General features: G+C 35.3%; 1 protein-coding gene across 2 annotated transcripts in view; it reads left to right on the top strand.

Moving 5' to 3' along the window:
• NAA16 (N-alpha-acetyltransferase 16, NatA auxiliary subunit) overlaps window positions 1–17,087 on the top strand; it is a 62,365-nt gene that overhangs the window by 14,459 nt on the left and 30,819 nt on the right. For both annotated transcript variants that reach the window (XM_088159709.1, XM_014890713.2), the window contains exons 3-9: window positions 16–120; window positions 682–839; window positions 1,907–2,041; window positions 8,127–8,280; window positions 9,793–9,912; window positions 12,020–12,115; window positions 15,675–15,781. In XM_088159709.1, the coding sequence (XP_088015835.1) occupies window positions 16–120; window positions 682–839; window positions 1,907–2,041; window positions 8,127–8,280; window positions 9,793–9,912; window positions 12,020–12,115; window positions 15,675–15,781 (875 nt within the window). The remainder of the gene's footprint in view (window positions 1–15; window positions 121–681; window positions 840–1,906; window positions 2,042–8,126; window positions 8,281–9,792; window positions 9,913–12,019; window positions 12,116–15,674; window positions 15,782–17,087) is intronic.

Below are 17,087 nucleotides of genomic sequence, written 5' to 3'. Positions count from 1 at the left end.
TGATACTTCTTACAGAGACACTTGCAATGAAAGGACTGACCTTGAACTGCTTAGGGAAGAAGGAGGAAGCGTATGAATTTGTTCGTAAAGGACTTCGTAATGATGTGAAGAGTCATGTCTGTATCCTTTGTAGTACAAAACCTGATTGTTTTGCTATGGCACATTATTGGTGGAAATCTAAGATGCTGAGATTGTTAAAAGGACTTCTGATGCACAAAATGCTAAGTTTCCCTTTTGTCAATGAATCAAGTAAATCTCTGTGTTTCTTCCTTACTCTAAAACCTGGAGTCTAATTGAGGTTACAGATAGGCAGGAGAGGAAAAAATCATGCACAAATTCCATTGTTAGAATGAAACACTTCTATGAGTAAGAATTCCTACTGTAATTATGGTAACATGTCTTAAATAGCGAGTCTTATAGTCTGGAGTTTGGGTAATTTAGTTTGTATAACAATGCTCATGAGGTTTTCAATGTGACTTAAGGAGTAACATCTCATTAAAAAAAATATTTGGAAGCATTTAATATTTTACAGTGTGTTAGTGAAGTCTGGCTGCAGTACTCCATCTTCATTTGTAATGGTACTGATTTTCAAGGAAGATCACAAGTTGTTTGGCCTGTAACACAAGTGCACTTCAGTTACTTTGTGAAAATTGTAAATATATCTTCCTTAACCTGCATTAGGTTGGCATGTCTATGGTCTTCTGCAGCGTTCAGATAAGAAATATGATGAAGCCATCAAGTGTTACCGGAATGCACTCAAGCTAGATAAAGATAACCTACAGATCTTGAGAGATCTCTCTTTGTTGCAGATTCAGATGAGGGATTTAGAAGGATATAGAGTAAGTATTCCCTTTGAATTCCCACGTATTGCTGTTATCCTTCTTTTGTTCTATTCCACTGCGAAGCCTTGTATTGGTAGTATTTCTGTTGGTACTCTTTTTCTCTTTCAAAAATATTTTAAGCTATTGTTTAGGAAATCAGGAAAAGATACTGCAGTAGAGCTCTACATAAGGTTGAGAGCAGAACTAGAAATATTCTGTGCAACTGGATTCACCACTTTGTAAAAATAGCTTTTAACTCATTTTTCACAAATAGTAAGAAAAAGGGACAGTATTTAAATTAGCATGTAGAAGTACTTACCAAGCAATTGTGAACTCTACAAATGATGTTTCAGGTGCAAATGCTGAAGGTGTTTTTGGTAAGAAATGCACGTGATAATATATCATGTTTCTTAGTGTGTAACTTGCCCCATCATGACTGATTCTGGAATTCCAGTGATGATTATTATTAAAAATGAAACCTTAAAATTTGTCCAGAACCAGTGAGTAGTTTGAAAATGGCTGAACTGGTTTGTCAGTTTCATGTGAACTGGAGGACTGGACTGTGACGTTGGCATTATTTGGTCTCCTTACTAAGGATGTTAATTCCCATGAATTTACTAATGCAAAGGGAAAATAGACTTGCTGATCTGAGGATATGATGTGACTTGGGAAGAACTTCTCAGAAGTGTTGCATTAGAGTGTGAGGACCTTGTGCCTAGGAGAGTGAATGCCACTCTTTCAGTGGCAGTGAGCCCCTGATTTGTGGTGGAAGGAGCTTTCTGAGATTTCAAAGCTCTATCCTTGGAAATAACTTAGGCCCTTAGGAGGTGCTCTTGAAAATGACACTTTGTGTCTCCACAAATAGATTTTATGCTTTGTTCCATGACTTGTGTGTTTAGAATGTAACCTCCAAATTTATCAAACAGAAATGTGCTGCTTTTCCCCATGCTGTTAGAATTTCAAAGGTTGCCTAGGGCATTTAAAAGTTCTTTTAAAATATTGGCTGTCTTGGTGTTAATCATTATAAATGTGTAGTAACTCTGGTTGAAAATTCATATTTTAAAATGGCTTTTCTTTTACTGAAGGAGACAAGATACCAGCTGCTTCAGCTACGCCCCACACAACGCGCTTCCTGGATTGGATATGCCATTGCATACCACTTACTAAAAGATTATGATATGGCCTTAAAATTACTTGAAGAGTTTAGGAAAACTCAGCAGGTAAGATTTCCTGGTCTGGAAAGAAAACACTTTTTCTGTAAGGGATAGAATATGAGGAATTCGTTCTTTGGAAATACAAATCAGTTATGAATTAGGAATAAATTTGTTATTTGTGGAGCTTTCTGCTTTGAGCAGAGAAATTTCCAGGAGCTTAGCAACAGACACAAATTATACAGGAGTACTTTCCCCCCTTCTCAATAAACTGTTAGGGTTGAAGATAAGAGTAGTCTCATGCAGAGTAACTTAATGTTTGTGAGAATTGTAGCTAGGAAAAACCTGTGATGATCCTGTCCCTTATCAGTAGGTGAAACGACAGAAAATAGTATTTTGGATGTGCTCATTTGCCCTTTCTCCTGCCATAGTCTGGATGCCATTGCATCTTTACAAAGAATGAAATGTTGTCAATGGTTTCTATGCATCTGTATATAGTACACTCAAAATCAATGCTTTGTTTCATAGTAACATGAACGTGTAGCTGAAAATTCTTTGATCAGACTTGGTGTTGCTGAGACCTAAGTAAATCAAATGGTACAATCCTAAAATCACTGAGTATAACCTTTTTTGAGAGAGACTATTCCCTTGTTCTGTTAGTGGTGATGCAGTGCTATAAAGTGTAAATTAGCAGAACAGAGTGGATGTGTTGATTATTCTGCAACGTGGAAAGAAAAAGAAACATGTTTATAGGTTCATGCAGCTGGAGAGGCATCTTGGAAGTACTGTGTAAGAATACTAAGATATTACCCGACCTATAAACGTATGTGTTTTTAAAACAAAAATCTCGTATCCTTTCCGAGTTGTTATATATGGGATTAAATATAAGAAAGGAAATAAATGGCTAGGAGAGACCAGTATTTGTCTTGATCACATCATCATGGTCAAAAAAAAGATGATGCAAGCTGGGTATATATAGCTTGATATTGCAAAAGAGCTGTAACTTCAGCGTTTAGTAAAAACTGACAAGAATAAGTTTTAATCAAAATTGGGTCATCTTCTGTGAGTGTTTGACAACCAAAAAGTCGTCATTCTCAAATGACTCAGCTGCGCCCAGTCTGAGTTTGGTGTCAAAATGACTGTTTGAGTTAGAAAGAAAGAATATATAGTAGGTGGAAAATCAGCAAATGTTGCATAAGAAACTGAGGTTCTTCAAGGACTAAGAGAGCTCAGTAGTGCTCTTGGCCCTTTGGAGAGAATGGAAGTGATGCTGTTATTGTTGTCTTTTCTAAAAGGTTACGTGTAAATATGGTTGGTTGAGGGCTGTCATGATGCACTGTTCAGTCTAGTGACAAAGCCAGATGCAAATACTGAGATGAAGGCATTACATCGGTTGAGTCTGCTGTGCAAGTTACCACCATCTCAAATCTCACCCTAGAACAAAGATGATGCTAAGATGAGAGCAAGCACTTATGCCATTTTCTGATAAAACTGGAGATATTTGGGAAATCCCCATAAATAGGAAGACTGCTTGTGCTTGTACAATGAGCTGGTTTAACTGTTGATTAGCATCGTGTCAGTCAGAGGCAAGTGATGGAAAAGCTGCTTAAGCATTGAAGGACAGAAATATACTACAGATTTTAGACAACATCATTTTATAGGAAATTAGTCCCATCAAGCCTGTTTTTTTTTTTTTTTTTTTTTTTTGAAATTGTTAGAGATAGTGAAGTGGTGTATTGTCTTTTCTCCTGCAAAACACTGAAAATATGTATGAACACATTAGTTCAATTTCTCTTCAAGATAGTCTTGTGCTCTGTTGTGCCAGTTCCCTGATGAGTTCAAGTCCAGGTGGAACTCCAAGCACTGGAAGGGAGGATCAATGTGTTGGGTCCAGAACAGTCGGGAGAGCCAGGCAAACTCACAGCTCAGGTTTGCCATGCGTTGGCTCTTCTACAATACTCCCTAAATGTACTGGTTTTGTGGTGTTGGGATTTTTCAGTCCTGCAGTTAAAATACTTAAGTTCAGGACATTGCATGGATCTTTGAGAAGGTATTTATCTTGTGTACTTTCCTTCCCAAATCTCCCCTCTTGGTCTGTAGTTCTTATGGGCTCAACTTGATAGACTTCACAGAATATTGCATGTGACTGCAGTAGAAGAGTGATAATTTAAAAGGAGGCTTGAAAGACTGAAGGGTATCCAAATGACTCATGAGTGGGACTCTTCAGCAAATTAATGTTTTTGAGGAGTTTTATGGCAATCTGTACTAGGCCTGATACTGTTTACCATTCATGTTAATGAATAGACAAAGAAATGTGACATGTTACGTAGAATGCTGGTGTCACAAAATTGATGAATAATGGTAATGTAGAATAGTGATATTTATTTACTTGAATTACTCAGGCAGCTCAGTCGTCTCAGATGTGAATGCAAACAGCCAAGACCAAGCAGTAAAACTAAGAAAAAAATCAAGGAATTGGCATTTTAGTGATTGTAGATTAATATCTGAAGATGCAGTGTTACAAAATAATGCAGCTAATCTAGCTACATGTTGTTGCCAAAACCAGCAGTCTGAGTTTTTTCCTGTGTGCTTGCACCACTTCCTTGTGCAGCACTGCCTGACTTGTGGAGGGTTGGTTCAGGAAGCCTAAGTGCCAGAAAGATAATCACTCTTTGGGAGGATTGATTGGCTGAACTGAACAGCTGTGAGGTGAGAGGGGACAGAGGAAGGGGAATAATAGAGGGAAGTGAGCTGCCTTTGTTGATCCAGGCTGCATTTAGTCTGACTTAGTTTATTGTAGAACTGTCTCTCAGGGCTAGCTTATGGGTGAAAAGTAAAATACACTCTTAGTTCTGATAGCAGGGATTTTACCCATAAAGCACTCATTACTGAGAGATCAAGACTTACTGATGAGCCTGTTGTCAAAAAGAAGTTAGAAAATAGAACAATATGGCAAGATAAGATGACTCGAGAGGAAGCTGTCTGTGAAGGGCAAATAGCCTTGGCAGACAGAAAAAGGGCTTGGTGATTTTAGTACAAATTCTCTGCTGGATTTGAGAAGAGTAATAGCTAGGAAGCTTGATTAGCAGAGAAAAGAAAGGAAGGAGTAGTGTCAGGAAGTTGATCAATAAATTAAAGTGATAAACTGCTTTTTATCATTGACAGTTTTATTCTAGTGGCTAAGTTATCACTGGAAATGGTGAATTTTCTGTCTTAGTGTATTAAGATCAATGTTACGTGTCATCTGAAAGCTATAAATGGCCAGATGCACAATATTCCAGTCAAAAACAGGTTATGAGGTTAAAGGTAGACATCTCTGCAGGAAATGTAACAGCTTGTGCTGTCCCAAGTTAAGCTAAAATTATGTAAGAGTCAGTTCAGAATTTAAATTTTGGGAACCAAGGTGTAAAACAACTATGCAATTTGTTTTACTGTTGTATGTCCCATTTTTGCTTTCTTCTTTTCCAGAACAATTTTTTATTCTTAATTTTTATTTTATTCCTAATTTTCGCATCAGGCCCACAAATACAGATATGGACAGAAAACCTCTGGAGTTTTGGGGGTCTGCTCTTAGGTATGTTTTGGCTGCATCTTGTCACATTCTTTCAGTGACAGTTGTTAGGGTACCTGCGGTTGAAAAGTTGATCCTCCTTTGGTCTCGGAAGAGAGGAAATTTTGTTCTGAAACAGCAGAATTGAGTTCAGGAGAAAGTTGAACATCTCCTGTGCAAGAATCGTAACTTCTGGGAGGAGGGAGGAGTATTGAGCAGCAATAACAATGGTGTAGACATCCTCTTTATAGAATATCTTACTCGTTATAAAATAATCTGATTATTCAGATTAACTACTGGGATTGCTAACCACTTGCCTTCTGATGGATTACAGATTTCCATCATCATTAAATTGATGAGATTTTAAAATATCTTTGAAAACGGACTTTTCTTAAAATTACTTTTAAAAATAACTTTTTAAATGGAATGATAGTAAGTGGACTGTCTTTCTGGTGGATTTAGTCTATGTGTAAAAATAATTTAATTTGAATTTTTTTGTTTGGTCTGGTAGTTTTTTTTTGTTTTGGGGGCTTTTTTTGTTTGTTTTTGGTTTTTATTTGTTGGGGGTTTTTTTGTTTGTTTGTTTTTTGGTTGGTTGGTTGCTTTTTGTTGGTTTTTGTTGTTGTTGGGGTTTTTTTTGCTTTTTTTTTTTTTTTGTTATCCTGCTGAGCCAAAACAGCTACGAGGAGATCAGTTGATATCTGGTCTTTGTATTGTGTATATATTTTTTAATGGTTTTTTGGGTGATCTGTGGTGTAGAGGCCTGAAACCAAAGCTGTGCTACTTGTGGAATTTGGAATTTAGATTATGTGCATTGTGTTGGAGGAAAAGATATTTTTAGGAGAAGGTGAAGGAGAAAGAGCTAAATTGGTGCTCTGCAGTTTTGTTCCATGATATTGCAGTAAGGATAAACAGGAAGACATGCTTAATGCTTAACCCTTGTTTCATGAGTCCATTCTGTGAAGCAGTTAAAAATGCTTTCCTGATAAGTCTTTTTTTTTTAGTGATTTCTGATGGGTAATATAGACTAAAAAATTGAGCAAAGGTGGAAATGGAAGTGAAGCTGTAGATAAGAGAGCTGCTTTGAGAAGTGGGTAGAATTTCATGCTACCTGCTGACTGTTATGTGTAAGGTATAGTCTTGTTCCATTAGTGATCATTTGCTATACTGTATTAGCGGCTGAAAAAGGTACTTGAATGATATTATTTTCATGGTAATGTTCATTGTCAGATACACACATCTTTATAGTATTTTATTTAGTTATACTATCTTTCAGACCAGTTACATGTGTGCAGCACTTTGTAAAAATGCACAGCAATACTGTAAAAGTTGCCTCTCAAAATCTGAAGAACATGTACTCAGAAATGTTAAATCCTGTAAAATCACTTTGTGCTTAGGGAAAGGCTGGAAGTAGTGGTTTAGGAGAGCATTCTTAATAAGAATGTTCCCTTCAGCCAGTGTAATGTTTGGCTTTTTGTTTTGGTTTTGTTTATTAACTTATGTCTCTTTAAAGACCAAGGAAAAGCTTTTTTCAGGAACAGAAAATAATGGTAAACTGTGTAGTGACCGATGTGACTTTAAAGTGTTGGTCACTCAGGAAGTAAAAAGTATGTAGTGTCACATAGGAAAAAATATCATCAGCATTTATCAAATTCAACTGCTTCTCATCTTTAATTATGTAAAAATAATGTTAGGTTATTGTCTTACAATTTCTTTTGGGACCATACATTTCATATAATTTTATTGATCTGCTCGGCGTTTTCTGGAGATTGCATTTGCTTGCTAATGTTCTTGAAATTGGAGTAGTGTTTTGTATATTAATAAAGAGCATTTAGTATGAAAAGAATTACTATAACTCTGGCAAGACTTTTCATTTCCTATATCTGCTGTAGGGAGTTATTGCTGAAAGGAATAATTTTGAATGTCACCCTGCTTCCTTGGCTGTTGTAGCACTGTGAGGTGGTTGAGCCGCTAGTTGTACTGTAGCGTATAGAAAGCCCTAGGTATGCATCTGCAGGCAGACCTAAAAATATTTAATTATCTGTTGCTTGAAAAACTCCTTATGTTTGTGCACTGTATTTTCTGGGGGATTGAAGTTTAGTACAGAGAATGCTTGGTTAGAGAGAAATATAGTCTAAGTTTATCTGAAAAATTCCAATTGTCAAGCTATGGATGGGTTATTCCTCTTGGAAGTAGTTTGATCCAGAACTCTGGTATACTGAAAATGATACTGTTAGACTTCAGCCATCTGCTGTAGAACTAATGTCAAAATTGTTGTGTTGTGCATAATGGCTTTAGAAAGAAAATATATGAAGATCTTTGCTTTCTCTCATATAATTCTGTTTTTAATTAGCTTGCCACAGTGATAGAGAAAAGAGAAATAAAGGACTTCTTCTAAAATGTTAACTATGAAGGATATCCTTAAATGAATCTGTTTTGATTGTGAGTAATGGGAGTTTCACATTTTGAATGTTTAGGTGGTATATATAAACGGACCCTATTATGTTCTGTAGCTTAAATCTTGTATTCTTTAATGCTATATATTAATATATATATTTGAGGTACCGGTAAATGTTAACTAATATATTGTTTTCTCCCCCCTAGGTTCCTCCTAATAAAATAGATTATGAATACAGTGAACTGATTTTATATCAGAATCAAGTGATGAGAGAGGCAGATCTTTTTCAGGAGTCTTTAGAACATATAGAGACATATGAAAAGCAAATATGTGATAAATTAATAGTGGAAGAAATCAAAGGTAAGTCATTATTATTCTTCCCTTAGCCAATTTTGTTAGAAATTTTTGCTAATGACTTTCAGAAATGATAAAGCAGTAAAAGTAAAAAAACCCCAGCATGTCAAGTCTTCTAATTTGTTTGTAACAATTATTATAGGAAAACTGGTACCAACAGCTTTACAATTTCGTGCACAAGTAAATAACTTTTCCTACCAAATTGGGTAGTGGATGCAGGTAGTCTGTCTTGGGTCAACACAGGAATAGAGGAAATCCCAGATTATATTGGTACACTACAGTAGCTTACCATAAATTGCATAATTATTATAACCCAGTTTTCATCTTACAGAAAAGAATTTCATAAAGAATATTGTTTGAAGTACAAACACAAATTTTTCTTCTTTTTTGTCTGAAGTATCAAGTTCTTGTTTCCTTTTCAAGCTTCCTAATGCACTTGCTTATTGAAGGGAATACTGAAGTTGACTTTTTTAGTTAAAAAAAACTCACAGTTGTTTTGTGGATTTGAAGTGCTAGTACTGAACTCTGAATATGTGTGAGTAATGGCACGTGTTATTCAGCTACTCCTTGCTTGTGCAGTTGTGGTGGGCTGACCCTGACCAGTGGGGTTAGCTCCACACAGCTGCCCACTCCCTTCACCCATCCTCGCTTGTCAAATCAGGAGGGAATAGGAAGAACAAAGGCAAGAGAACTTGTGCATTGAGGTGAAGTGATGGATGTGATGGAAAGAGGAAGGAAAATCAAACCCTGATCTTCAGCTGGTGGTGTCACTGTACGCTTCCCACAGACTGCTGCTCAGCTCCAGGCAGTGCCTACCTGCCCCAACACTCCTCGATTCTTATTTAGTATGAAACGAAATAACATAAAATATCTCTTTGGCCAGTTTGGATCAGCTGTTTGGGTTGTGTCCACTCCTGCCTTATTGTCCACCCTGGTCTACTTGCTGGATGGCAGAGTGGGGGTAAAAAGACAAAGCCTTGATGTTCTACAAGTATTGCTTAGCAGTGGTGGGAATGTTGGTGTATATATCAACATTTAGTCACAAATCCCATAACACAGCCTAGCATGAGCTGCCGTGAAGAAAATTAATTCCCTGGAAGCTAGACCTGGTAGAACCATTTACTTAGTAGCAAACCAGTGTGATTTAATCAGTTAAAAACTGGTTAGTTGATGTGAAAAATGTGCTTAAGTAAACAGCTTGATAAAAACTGATCTAGTTGTGTGATGAAGTCCTGGAAGGAGGAGTTGCTTGTTTGTTTTTTTTTTTTTAATATTCTCAATGGTTATTTTAAATACTCAGATACAGACACTCAGCCTGTTTTCACAGGTGATGAATGTTCTGAGCTCTATATGTGGTAGCTTCAAGTAATTTGTAACACATAGCAAATGCCTTTGGGAAAAATAAGGCCTCTAAGTATCTGTGTATGCTTAAGAAGAATTTTATATATCTAGTATTGTAAACTTTACTCACAAATGTTTCCTGATGTAATTCATAGTTCTGTACTGTGGTGTTTCTAGGAGAGATGTTACTCAAGTTAGGAAGACTGAAAGAAGCTGGTGAAGTATACAAGGAGTTAATAGAGCGTAATGCAGAAAACTGGTATTATTATGAAGGCTTGGAAAAGGCCCTACAACCCAGTAAGTTAAGCTGTACAGATACAGTGAAAATATGGATGATATAGGATGCACTTAGAACTCCTGTTTGATATGATACTGCTTTGGATTGGAAAGCTCTACTTGGCAGAACATTATGTACCTTCTGATCTTGAATATTATATAGTACGTTCTTTAATTTTTAAAGTGTTCACAGAAAAAACTTGTATGCATGAAAATACCAACAGCAAGTATTTGTCCTCTTGGAATTAAGGGTAGCATTTGCTAAGATGCTTATACAAAGAACATTCCCGTGCCACAAATGAACTTGGAAACCAAATGGCAATTAATTCCTGTCTAGTAGTTGATTGTCAGACTGCTATCATATGCCACAACATAAAATTGTGTTCTTGAAACTTGTTTAGATGATACCTTGACATGTAGGAAATCATCAAATAACTATTTAAGATGGCCTTTTAAGATAGCCCATCTGAAAAAAGCCACCTTTAAGTTGGCACTTAAGTTGGTGATAAATGTGTTAAAACCTTTGTTACTCCAATGCCAGCTCATGTTTCTGCTATTGTGTTTTTCCAGCAAAAATAGCTGGAAATAAGTTTTTGTATTCAAACTACGATATTGCAACTATTTATGCTATATTAAGTGTTTTGCAGTGATAATGTTCCAGAGTATTTACATTTATACAGGAATGGTTTCTTTGTGTTTAGTTTTTCACTAATTAGTGAAAGTTTATTGGAGTTATTCTGATGACATCATAAATCATAAGCTCACAATTATATTATTTGTAGATGTTATAGCTGCATTACATTTCTCAACCAACTTTCTTCTAGAAAGTTTTGCCATTAGGTCTCATGAGGTCTGAGAACAAGCTAGTGATTGGGTAATGAAAATTATTTGTTACATATATTCAGAGTATTGCCCTTTGAATGGTTTTCCTGGTGTAGCCATAGAGTTGAATGACATGGTTATTGTCTCAGGAATTAAATTACCCAGGAACTGTTGATCTCTCTGATACAACAAATACTTTGATGAAAGCGTGTAGTTTTTAACAAAGAATGAGTCCAGCAGTTTTTGATATATTAAAATCCTATGTAGACTAAAACTGTACTAATTCTATAAAACTAATAATGCTACTTTATTTTTTAGGTGGTCTTAGGACTATTTCCTCCCCCATGGTAAGTTCTGGAGCTCCAACTTGTGACTTCAATTAGGGCTTTTATGTGCTTTAGTTCAAGTCCAAACAATATTTTAGTATTACTTTTATAACTCTACATCTCTTGAAGAAACTGGGTAATAGATTCCCCCCCCTTCCCCAGCATCTGAGCTCAGTGACAAGATAAACTGTTTTTCTTAGGAAAGAAAAACAGATATATTTAATATATATGTATTGTAGCCTTGATCTGTACATTCAGTTTTCAATTGTTTGATGAATTTAGTATTTAAGCAAAATTTATTTTATTAATATAAAAATGGCATATTAAAGCAAAAGATTAGTGTTATTTAAGTTCTAACCACATTGGAGCTCCAAAGCATATTATGGGGGAAAGGGGAGGAGTGGGCAGAAAATCTTCAAGTAGTTTTATTTTTGTTAAACATTAAGGTATAAAGAGTTCCAGTACTCAATACTTACACTGGCAGTATTGTACTCTGGTTTTGCAGTCACCAGAGGACCTGTAATACAGGCATGCTTGTATAGTTTGCTATTCATATACCTATGGTTTAGAAATGCAACGTTTCTCTGAATGCTTTGTGTGTCTGAAATGGATGCATGGTGAAAAAAAGGATTAATTGATGCTATGAATGTAATACAATGTGTGAATGGGTCTGAACAACATGTAACTGAAAGAAACCAAATCCAGCTCTGTGTGACTGAATGTGAAAGATAATGGTCCTGTTTACAATTTATCCTTAGAGTGATTAATGCTGGTAGTTGTGTATTGTATGTACAATATGTTCTCAGCACAGTTTTTGTTTTTGATTAAATGGAAAAAATGAAATGTTAAATTATTCCAAATCCACATAAGGAATCTAGCTCAATTAATTTGCCACACTTAAATTCTCAACATTTTAAGACATTTAAAAAAAATAGGTTTTTATGTCTGTTACTTATATCTATTGTATTTGCTGATAATAGGCACTTTAGAAGAGAGGCTTCAGATTTATGAAGAAGTTAGTAAAAGACATCCCAGAGCAGTTTCACCTAGAAGATTACCTTTAAACTTTGTTTCAGGTAACAAGTTGCATATCTATTCTGTAATAGTTTTTTTTTTTCCTATTTTTTCTGAAGTTTTCATCAGGCTGTTTAATGTGTATTTAATACCTACTTGTGCATTTAATACCTACTTGAACATGTAGACAAATCAAATATGCATTTCTCTTGGATTAGACAAAATTCTTTTACATTTTAGGAGTTGATAGAAAAGCTTCATACACTTAAATATGATATGAGCTATGTAGTACTTATGTTGAAAAAACTACAGTACAGAATGATATGTAGATTGTAGGAATTCCTGTACATAATTGTTCTGCTTTATGCAAGTTAAGAATAATGAGTTAAAAGGTAGGGTATAGTACACTTTAATTCAAGGAGTGAGCGTTTATGTATTCATACCCCCTCCTGTATCTTTAGTATGCATACTTTTGCTGTAAAAATGTGCACCTACTTTCTTGTAGGGCCATTAGAACTTAATTTGGCAATGAAAACTACCTTTGTGCTGCTAATTTGATAAAAAAAGGAACAAAAATATCTGCAGTATTATGTAGCCCAAGTTATTACATTTTATAGCTAAGTTCTTTGTGACTTTGCCCTTTCAAAGTCTGTTTTGAAGTATCGTGCACAAATACCCTCTGTTTTGGAAGGAAAATGTGTATATAATTGTTAAAATAGAAAGTTAAGCTCTTCCAAAATAGAAGGAAGGAGACTAAATGAAATGGTAAATACCATAAAAATATATAATTAGTGTGTAGCTGTCTAGCTGCTGAAACTCCAGTAGGAGACTTTGGAAAGTACATAAGCTAGATAACAAGTGTCAAGAAATTTGAGATCAGCTGCAAATTCCCAACATACCTCCTCATGCTTTTATATTTATAAGGTTAGTTTTTAGTTTAGCTCATTTGCTGGGCACCACATCTGTTGGTAACTTTAAATGTTCCAGAGCACATCTAGTCCGCTCCCCTGTTGTTGCTTATGTTTCTGAACATAAGTGCATACACACTTCCTGCATAGAATCAGAAGGTTTTTAACTGCTTCATATGAACTTGCCACTTGTGCCTTTTATCATCCTATATACTTCAGTTTCGTTGATGGTACAGGGGCATATTTTAAGGCATTTCAGCTAGATTTGAACAGCTGGGTGATGAGTAATTGGGTTTTTTAAATGTAATAAGATTGTTATGGTAACACAGCAAACAAGGAAATAACCTGCAAAATGCTTTCCTGTCTCTCTATTAATAGTGTGGTTTGCTGTTGACTTCATTTCACTGTGTGTTTTGCACTAGGTTGCCTTTTATCTGACAGTGTAGTTTCCCAGCTTATGTTCATTGAAATAGAAATGTGTAGTAACAAGAATTAGTTGCTCATGCTGTAACAATAGGATAAATGAAAGCAAAAATCATTATTAGATTGGTCAAGAAAAATCTCTTGGCTACTTTCTGTAGCATTTTATAAAAATAAGAATTCTTCAAAATTAAAACTTGCTTTTGCTAACTTATTTATTAAGCCTATGAGACATGATTGTGTAAGACCTGGTTTTGATCCTGTAGAAGTAAATCTGTTTACGAAATGATTTTCTATGTTCACAAGTACAGGAGACAAGAATTTCTTTTGGTAGAAATTTGATAGCAAGAGTATGAAGCTGTAGAAAGGAACATATTTGCAGAAAAATATTTGCAGGTTTCAAGAGGATATAATTTCTGGTTAAATGCAGTTACTGTTCCAGTGTGGGCACTGACCAGTTACAGCTGACACTGTTTGATTCAGAATTACATTACTCTTAAAAATTCAAGTACTCTAAAATCCAAGCTTATGTTAAAAGGACAAGTTCTTGTCCAGACCTTGCTGTGCATTGCATCCTAACCTTGTATTTGATACAAATCAGCTCCTTGATTGAGCTGGAAACCACCTTTATGGAGGAAGGCTGTTACCATCAATTTTACTGATCAAGTACGTGTGCATGCATTTTTAGATTTGTTTATGCTCGTGTGGTCAGGTGTGTGCCTTAGAGACTAAATTGTAGCTTGACTTCTTGTGATAGATGGGCACCCAGGTGTGTGTCTTTTTTTTAGACTTTGTTTTAAAACTGTTTTGCGTTCTATAAATAAATATGTATTTAGTGGAAACTTGAATCTTGCTTTCCTAAATTCTAAATTATGATTCGTCCAGCAAGATAATAAATTAGAAGAATTCAACAGGAGAAACTGAGATGGATTTTCTCTTTACATTGAGGAGTTTCTGTAGTGTGAGACAACACATTTTAATTATTCCATCTGTAATAATGCATGTGCTTAGTCTGATTATTGATCCCCATCCACATGTAGTAGGAGTTTCTGTATATACAGTAGTTCGGTTTAGTACAGCAAGGTGAGAATATGAATAACTTTGTCTCAGTGTTTATTAGCAACACTGCTGATAACAGTAAGTGTAGGACAATGGAGAATGGATAAAGTGAAAAGATTGTATACCAAGCAGTAGTGTCTGCATTTTCTGAATATCTAAAAACAATCTGTTAATCCAATTTTTAATGTATTCGTATTGAAATTGTTTATTTTAACAGTTCTGTCAGTTTTACGGGTGAATCTCAGTATTATGTGAAGTGTGCTACTTCCTGGTTGAGAAAGTTAGAGAAGCCCACAACAGAGGAGGCACTGAAGTATGGGAAAGATTCATCCCTATGCAAAGCAAACAAAGTCAATAAAAATAATAGAAAAAAACCTAACCAAACAACAACCACCCCCTCCAGCCCCTCCCAGTTGAAAACAATCACTTTCATCATAGGAGAAAAAACATGAAAACCAGCTATTTTCCTGGTTGAATGTCTTCTCTTTGAAGTACTGCTTTTTCTTTTTTTTTTTTTTCCACAGCATTTCCCAGAAAGGTAGCACTTACTGCAAGTATTGTAAGTTTTAACTGAAAATATAATTAAATTGGATTTTTAGCTTTCTGCGGTATATTTTGATACAGGTGATTGTGATATGGAGCTTATGTTTCTGAAGCAATAAGTCTTGTTTCTAATTCCAGAAACATCTACATACTTACATACATAATTCCAGAATCATACTACAATGTCCTACTAATAAAAATAGGACTAGAAGAGAGGGCAAAGGATTCATTTTATCCATCGTTCCTCAAATCAGGATACTTTATATCTGTACTACACCTAACACATATTTTTCTAACTTGCTCATAAAAACCTCAGTTGGAGTTTTTGCAAGATCTCCGTTGTTAATATTATAGGGTGTTTTCAGTGTTTGTTTAAATAGCTTTTGCTACATTCTCTGTAGTCAGCACTTACTATTTTCTCTTTTTAATAGACTTCAGGTTTGAAGACTGTTACCATGTCTGCTAGCAGACTCCTAAACACTAGCAACTTACTCTGATTTTTTTTTTTTTTTTTAATTTTTCTTTTTAAATTTGGAGCATATTTGTGTCTTATTAAATAATAGAAAAGATTAAAACCCTTAATTGCAGTTTCTCAGTTTTTCTGTTGCCCAGAGTTGCACAGGAGTTAGTGCATATATTTATATAACACTTGCAATCACTGACATATAACCAAACACACTTTTGTTCCTAGGTGAAAAATTTAGAGAACTAACGGATAAGTTCCTGAGGGTTAACTTCAGTAAAGGCTGCCCACCCTTGTTTACCACTTTGAAATCATTATATTACAATCCAGAAAAGGTAAAATTTAGTATTTATTTGGTTTTAATGAAATCTTCTGTATTGAATTGCTAATACTCTGAGTTTTTGTAGCTTTCCCTGTAACCTACCAATTAGAGTTGTTGAGCATTTTTTTTCCTAATGTGCTGTTTTGTCATACGTGAATGATCCCTTGATGTCAAAATGCTTGAAGTATGATGCAGAGTGCACTGAGGTTCTTGAAAAATCAAAGATAATTATTAATTTTGTGTGCTTTGAGTGCAAGTGTTACAGGATTTTTTCAACTTATGGTTTATGATGTCACCAGAAGTAATGCACTTAAAATAACAGGTGGCTGTTGTTCTATGTACATTTCTGAATGCATGAATGCATTAGTATTTACCACAAAGGCTTGTTTCCTGTTTCAGTTTTTAGCTGAAACTTCAGCATATAATTTTTGTACTTCTAGACTCAAATTTGGTGTAATTGTGTCACATAAGAACTATTGTTTCAAATGTAATTTTTGCTTCCAAACTTGACAATAAGGTATACCAAAAATAAGTTTTTGAACTAAAGCCTGTTAAGTGTTTAAAAAACAGAATAATTAAGATCAGTCTCTTCAGATCTTTGCTACAAACACTGTGGATATTGTAATCCATTCATGACTAGGTAAAAAGTGGGATTTGTATCTGGAAAAATCCTAAATACATCATGCAGTTTTTCAACCAGAAGTGAATACTCCATTATTTGGACTAAAATTATTCTTCTTTCGAAGAGTCTCTTTGCTAGTGTTCTAACATGCAATTTTCAGTACTCTTCTGTAATCTCTACTTTTTCCATGGTTGACATAATTTTAGTAAAATCTGCTATCATGTTGTTGTGGGTTAACCTCAACTGGCAACTTGAGTACCATGCAGCTGCTTGCTCATTGCACCCCTGCCTGATGGGGAGTAGAAACAGAAGCACACAAACCTTTTGGGTTGAGATAAGGACATGTTAATGTTGAATCAAAATAAACTATTATTATAATTGTAATGAAAAGGGAAGAGGGAAGAATAAAATTCAAGAGAAATGAATGATGCACAGAACAGTTGCTCTCCATTCACTGACCAGTGCCCTGCCCACCACCGAGCAGTGATTGATAGCTCACAGCCGACTCCTCCTGTTTATATACTGGCCATGACACTGTATGGTATGGAATATCCTTTTGGCTACTTCAGATCATCTGTCCTAGCCATTCTCCTTCTTGGCTTCTTGTGCTTCTGCTGCCTCACAGAATATGGGAACCTGAACAATCCTCACCTCAGTATAAGCACACCTTAGCAACAACTGGAAGGAACATCAGTGT

The sequence above is a fragment of the Sturnus vulgaris genome, chromosome 2, assembly GCF_052056855.1.
Source record: "Sturnus vulgaris isolate bStuVul1 chromosome 2, bStuVul1.hap1, whole genome shotgun sequence".
In the NCBI taxonomy this organism is placed as follows: domain Eukaryota; kingdom Metazoa; phylum Chordata; class Aves; order Passeriformes; family Sturnidae; genus Sturnus; species Sturnus vulgaris.
This window is presented reverse-complemented; position numbering and strand designations above follow the sequence as displayed.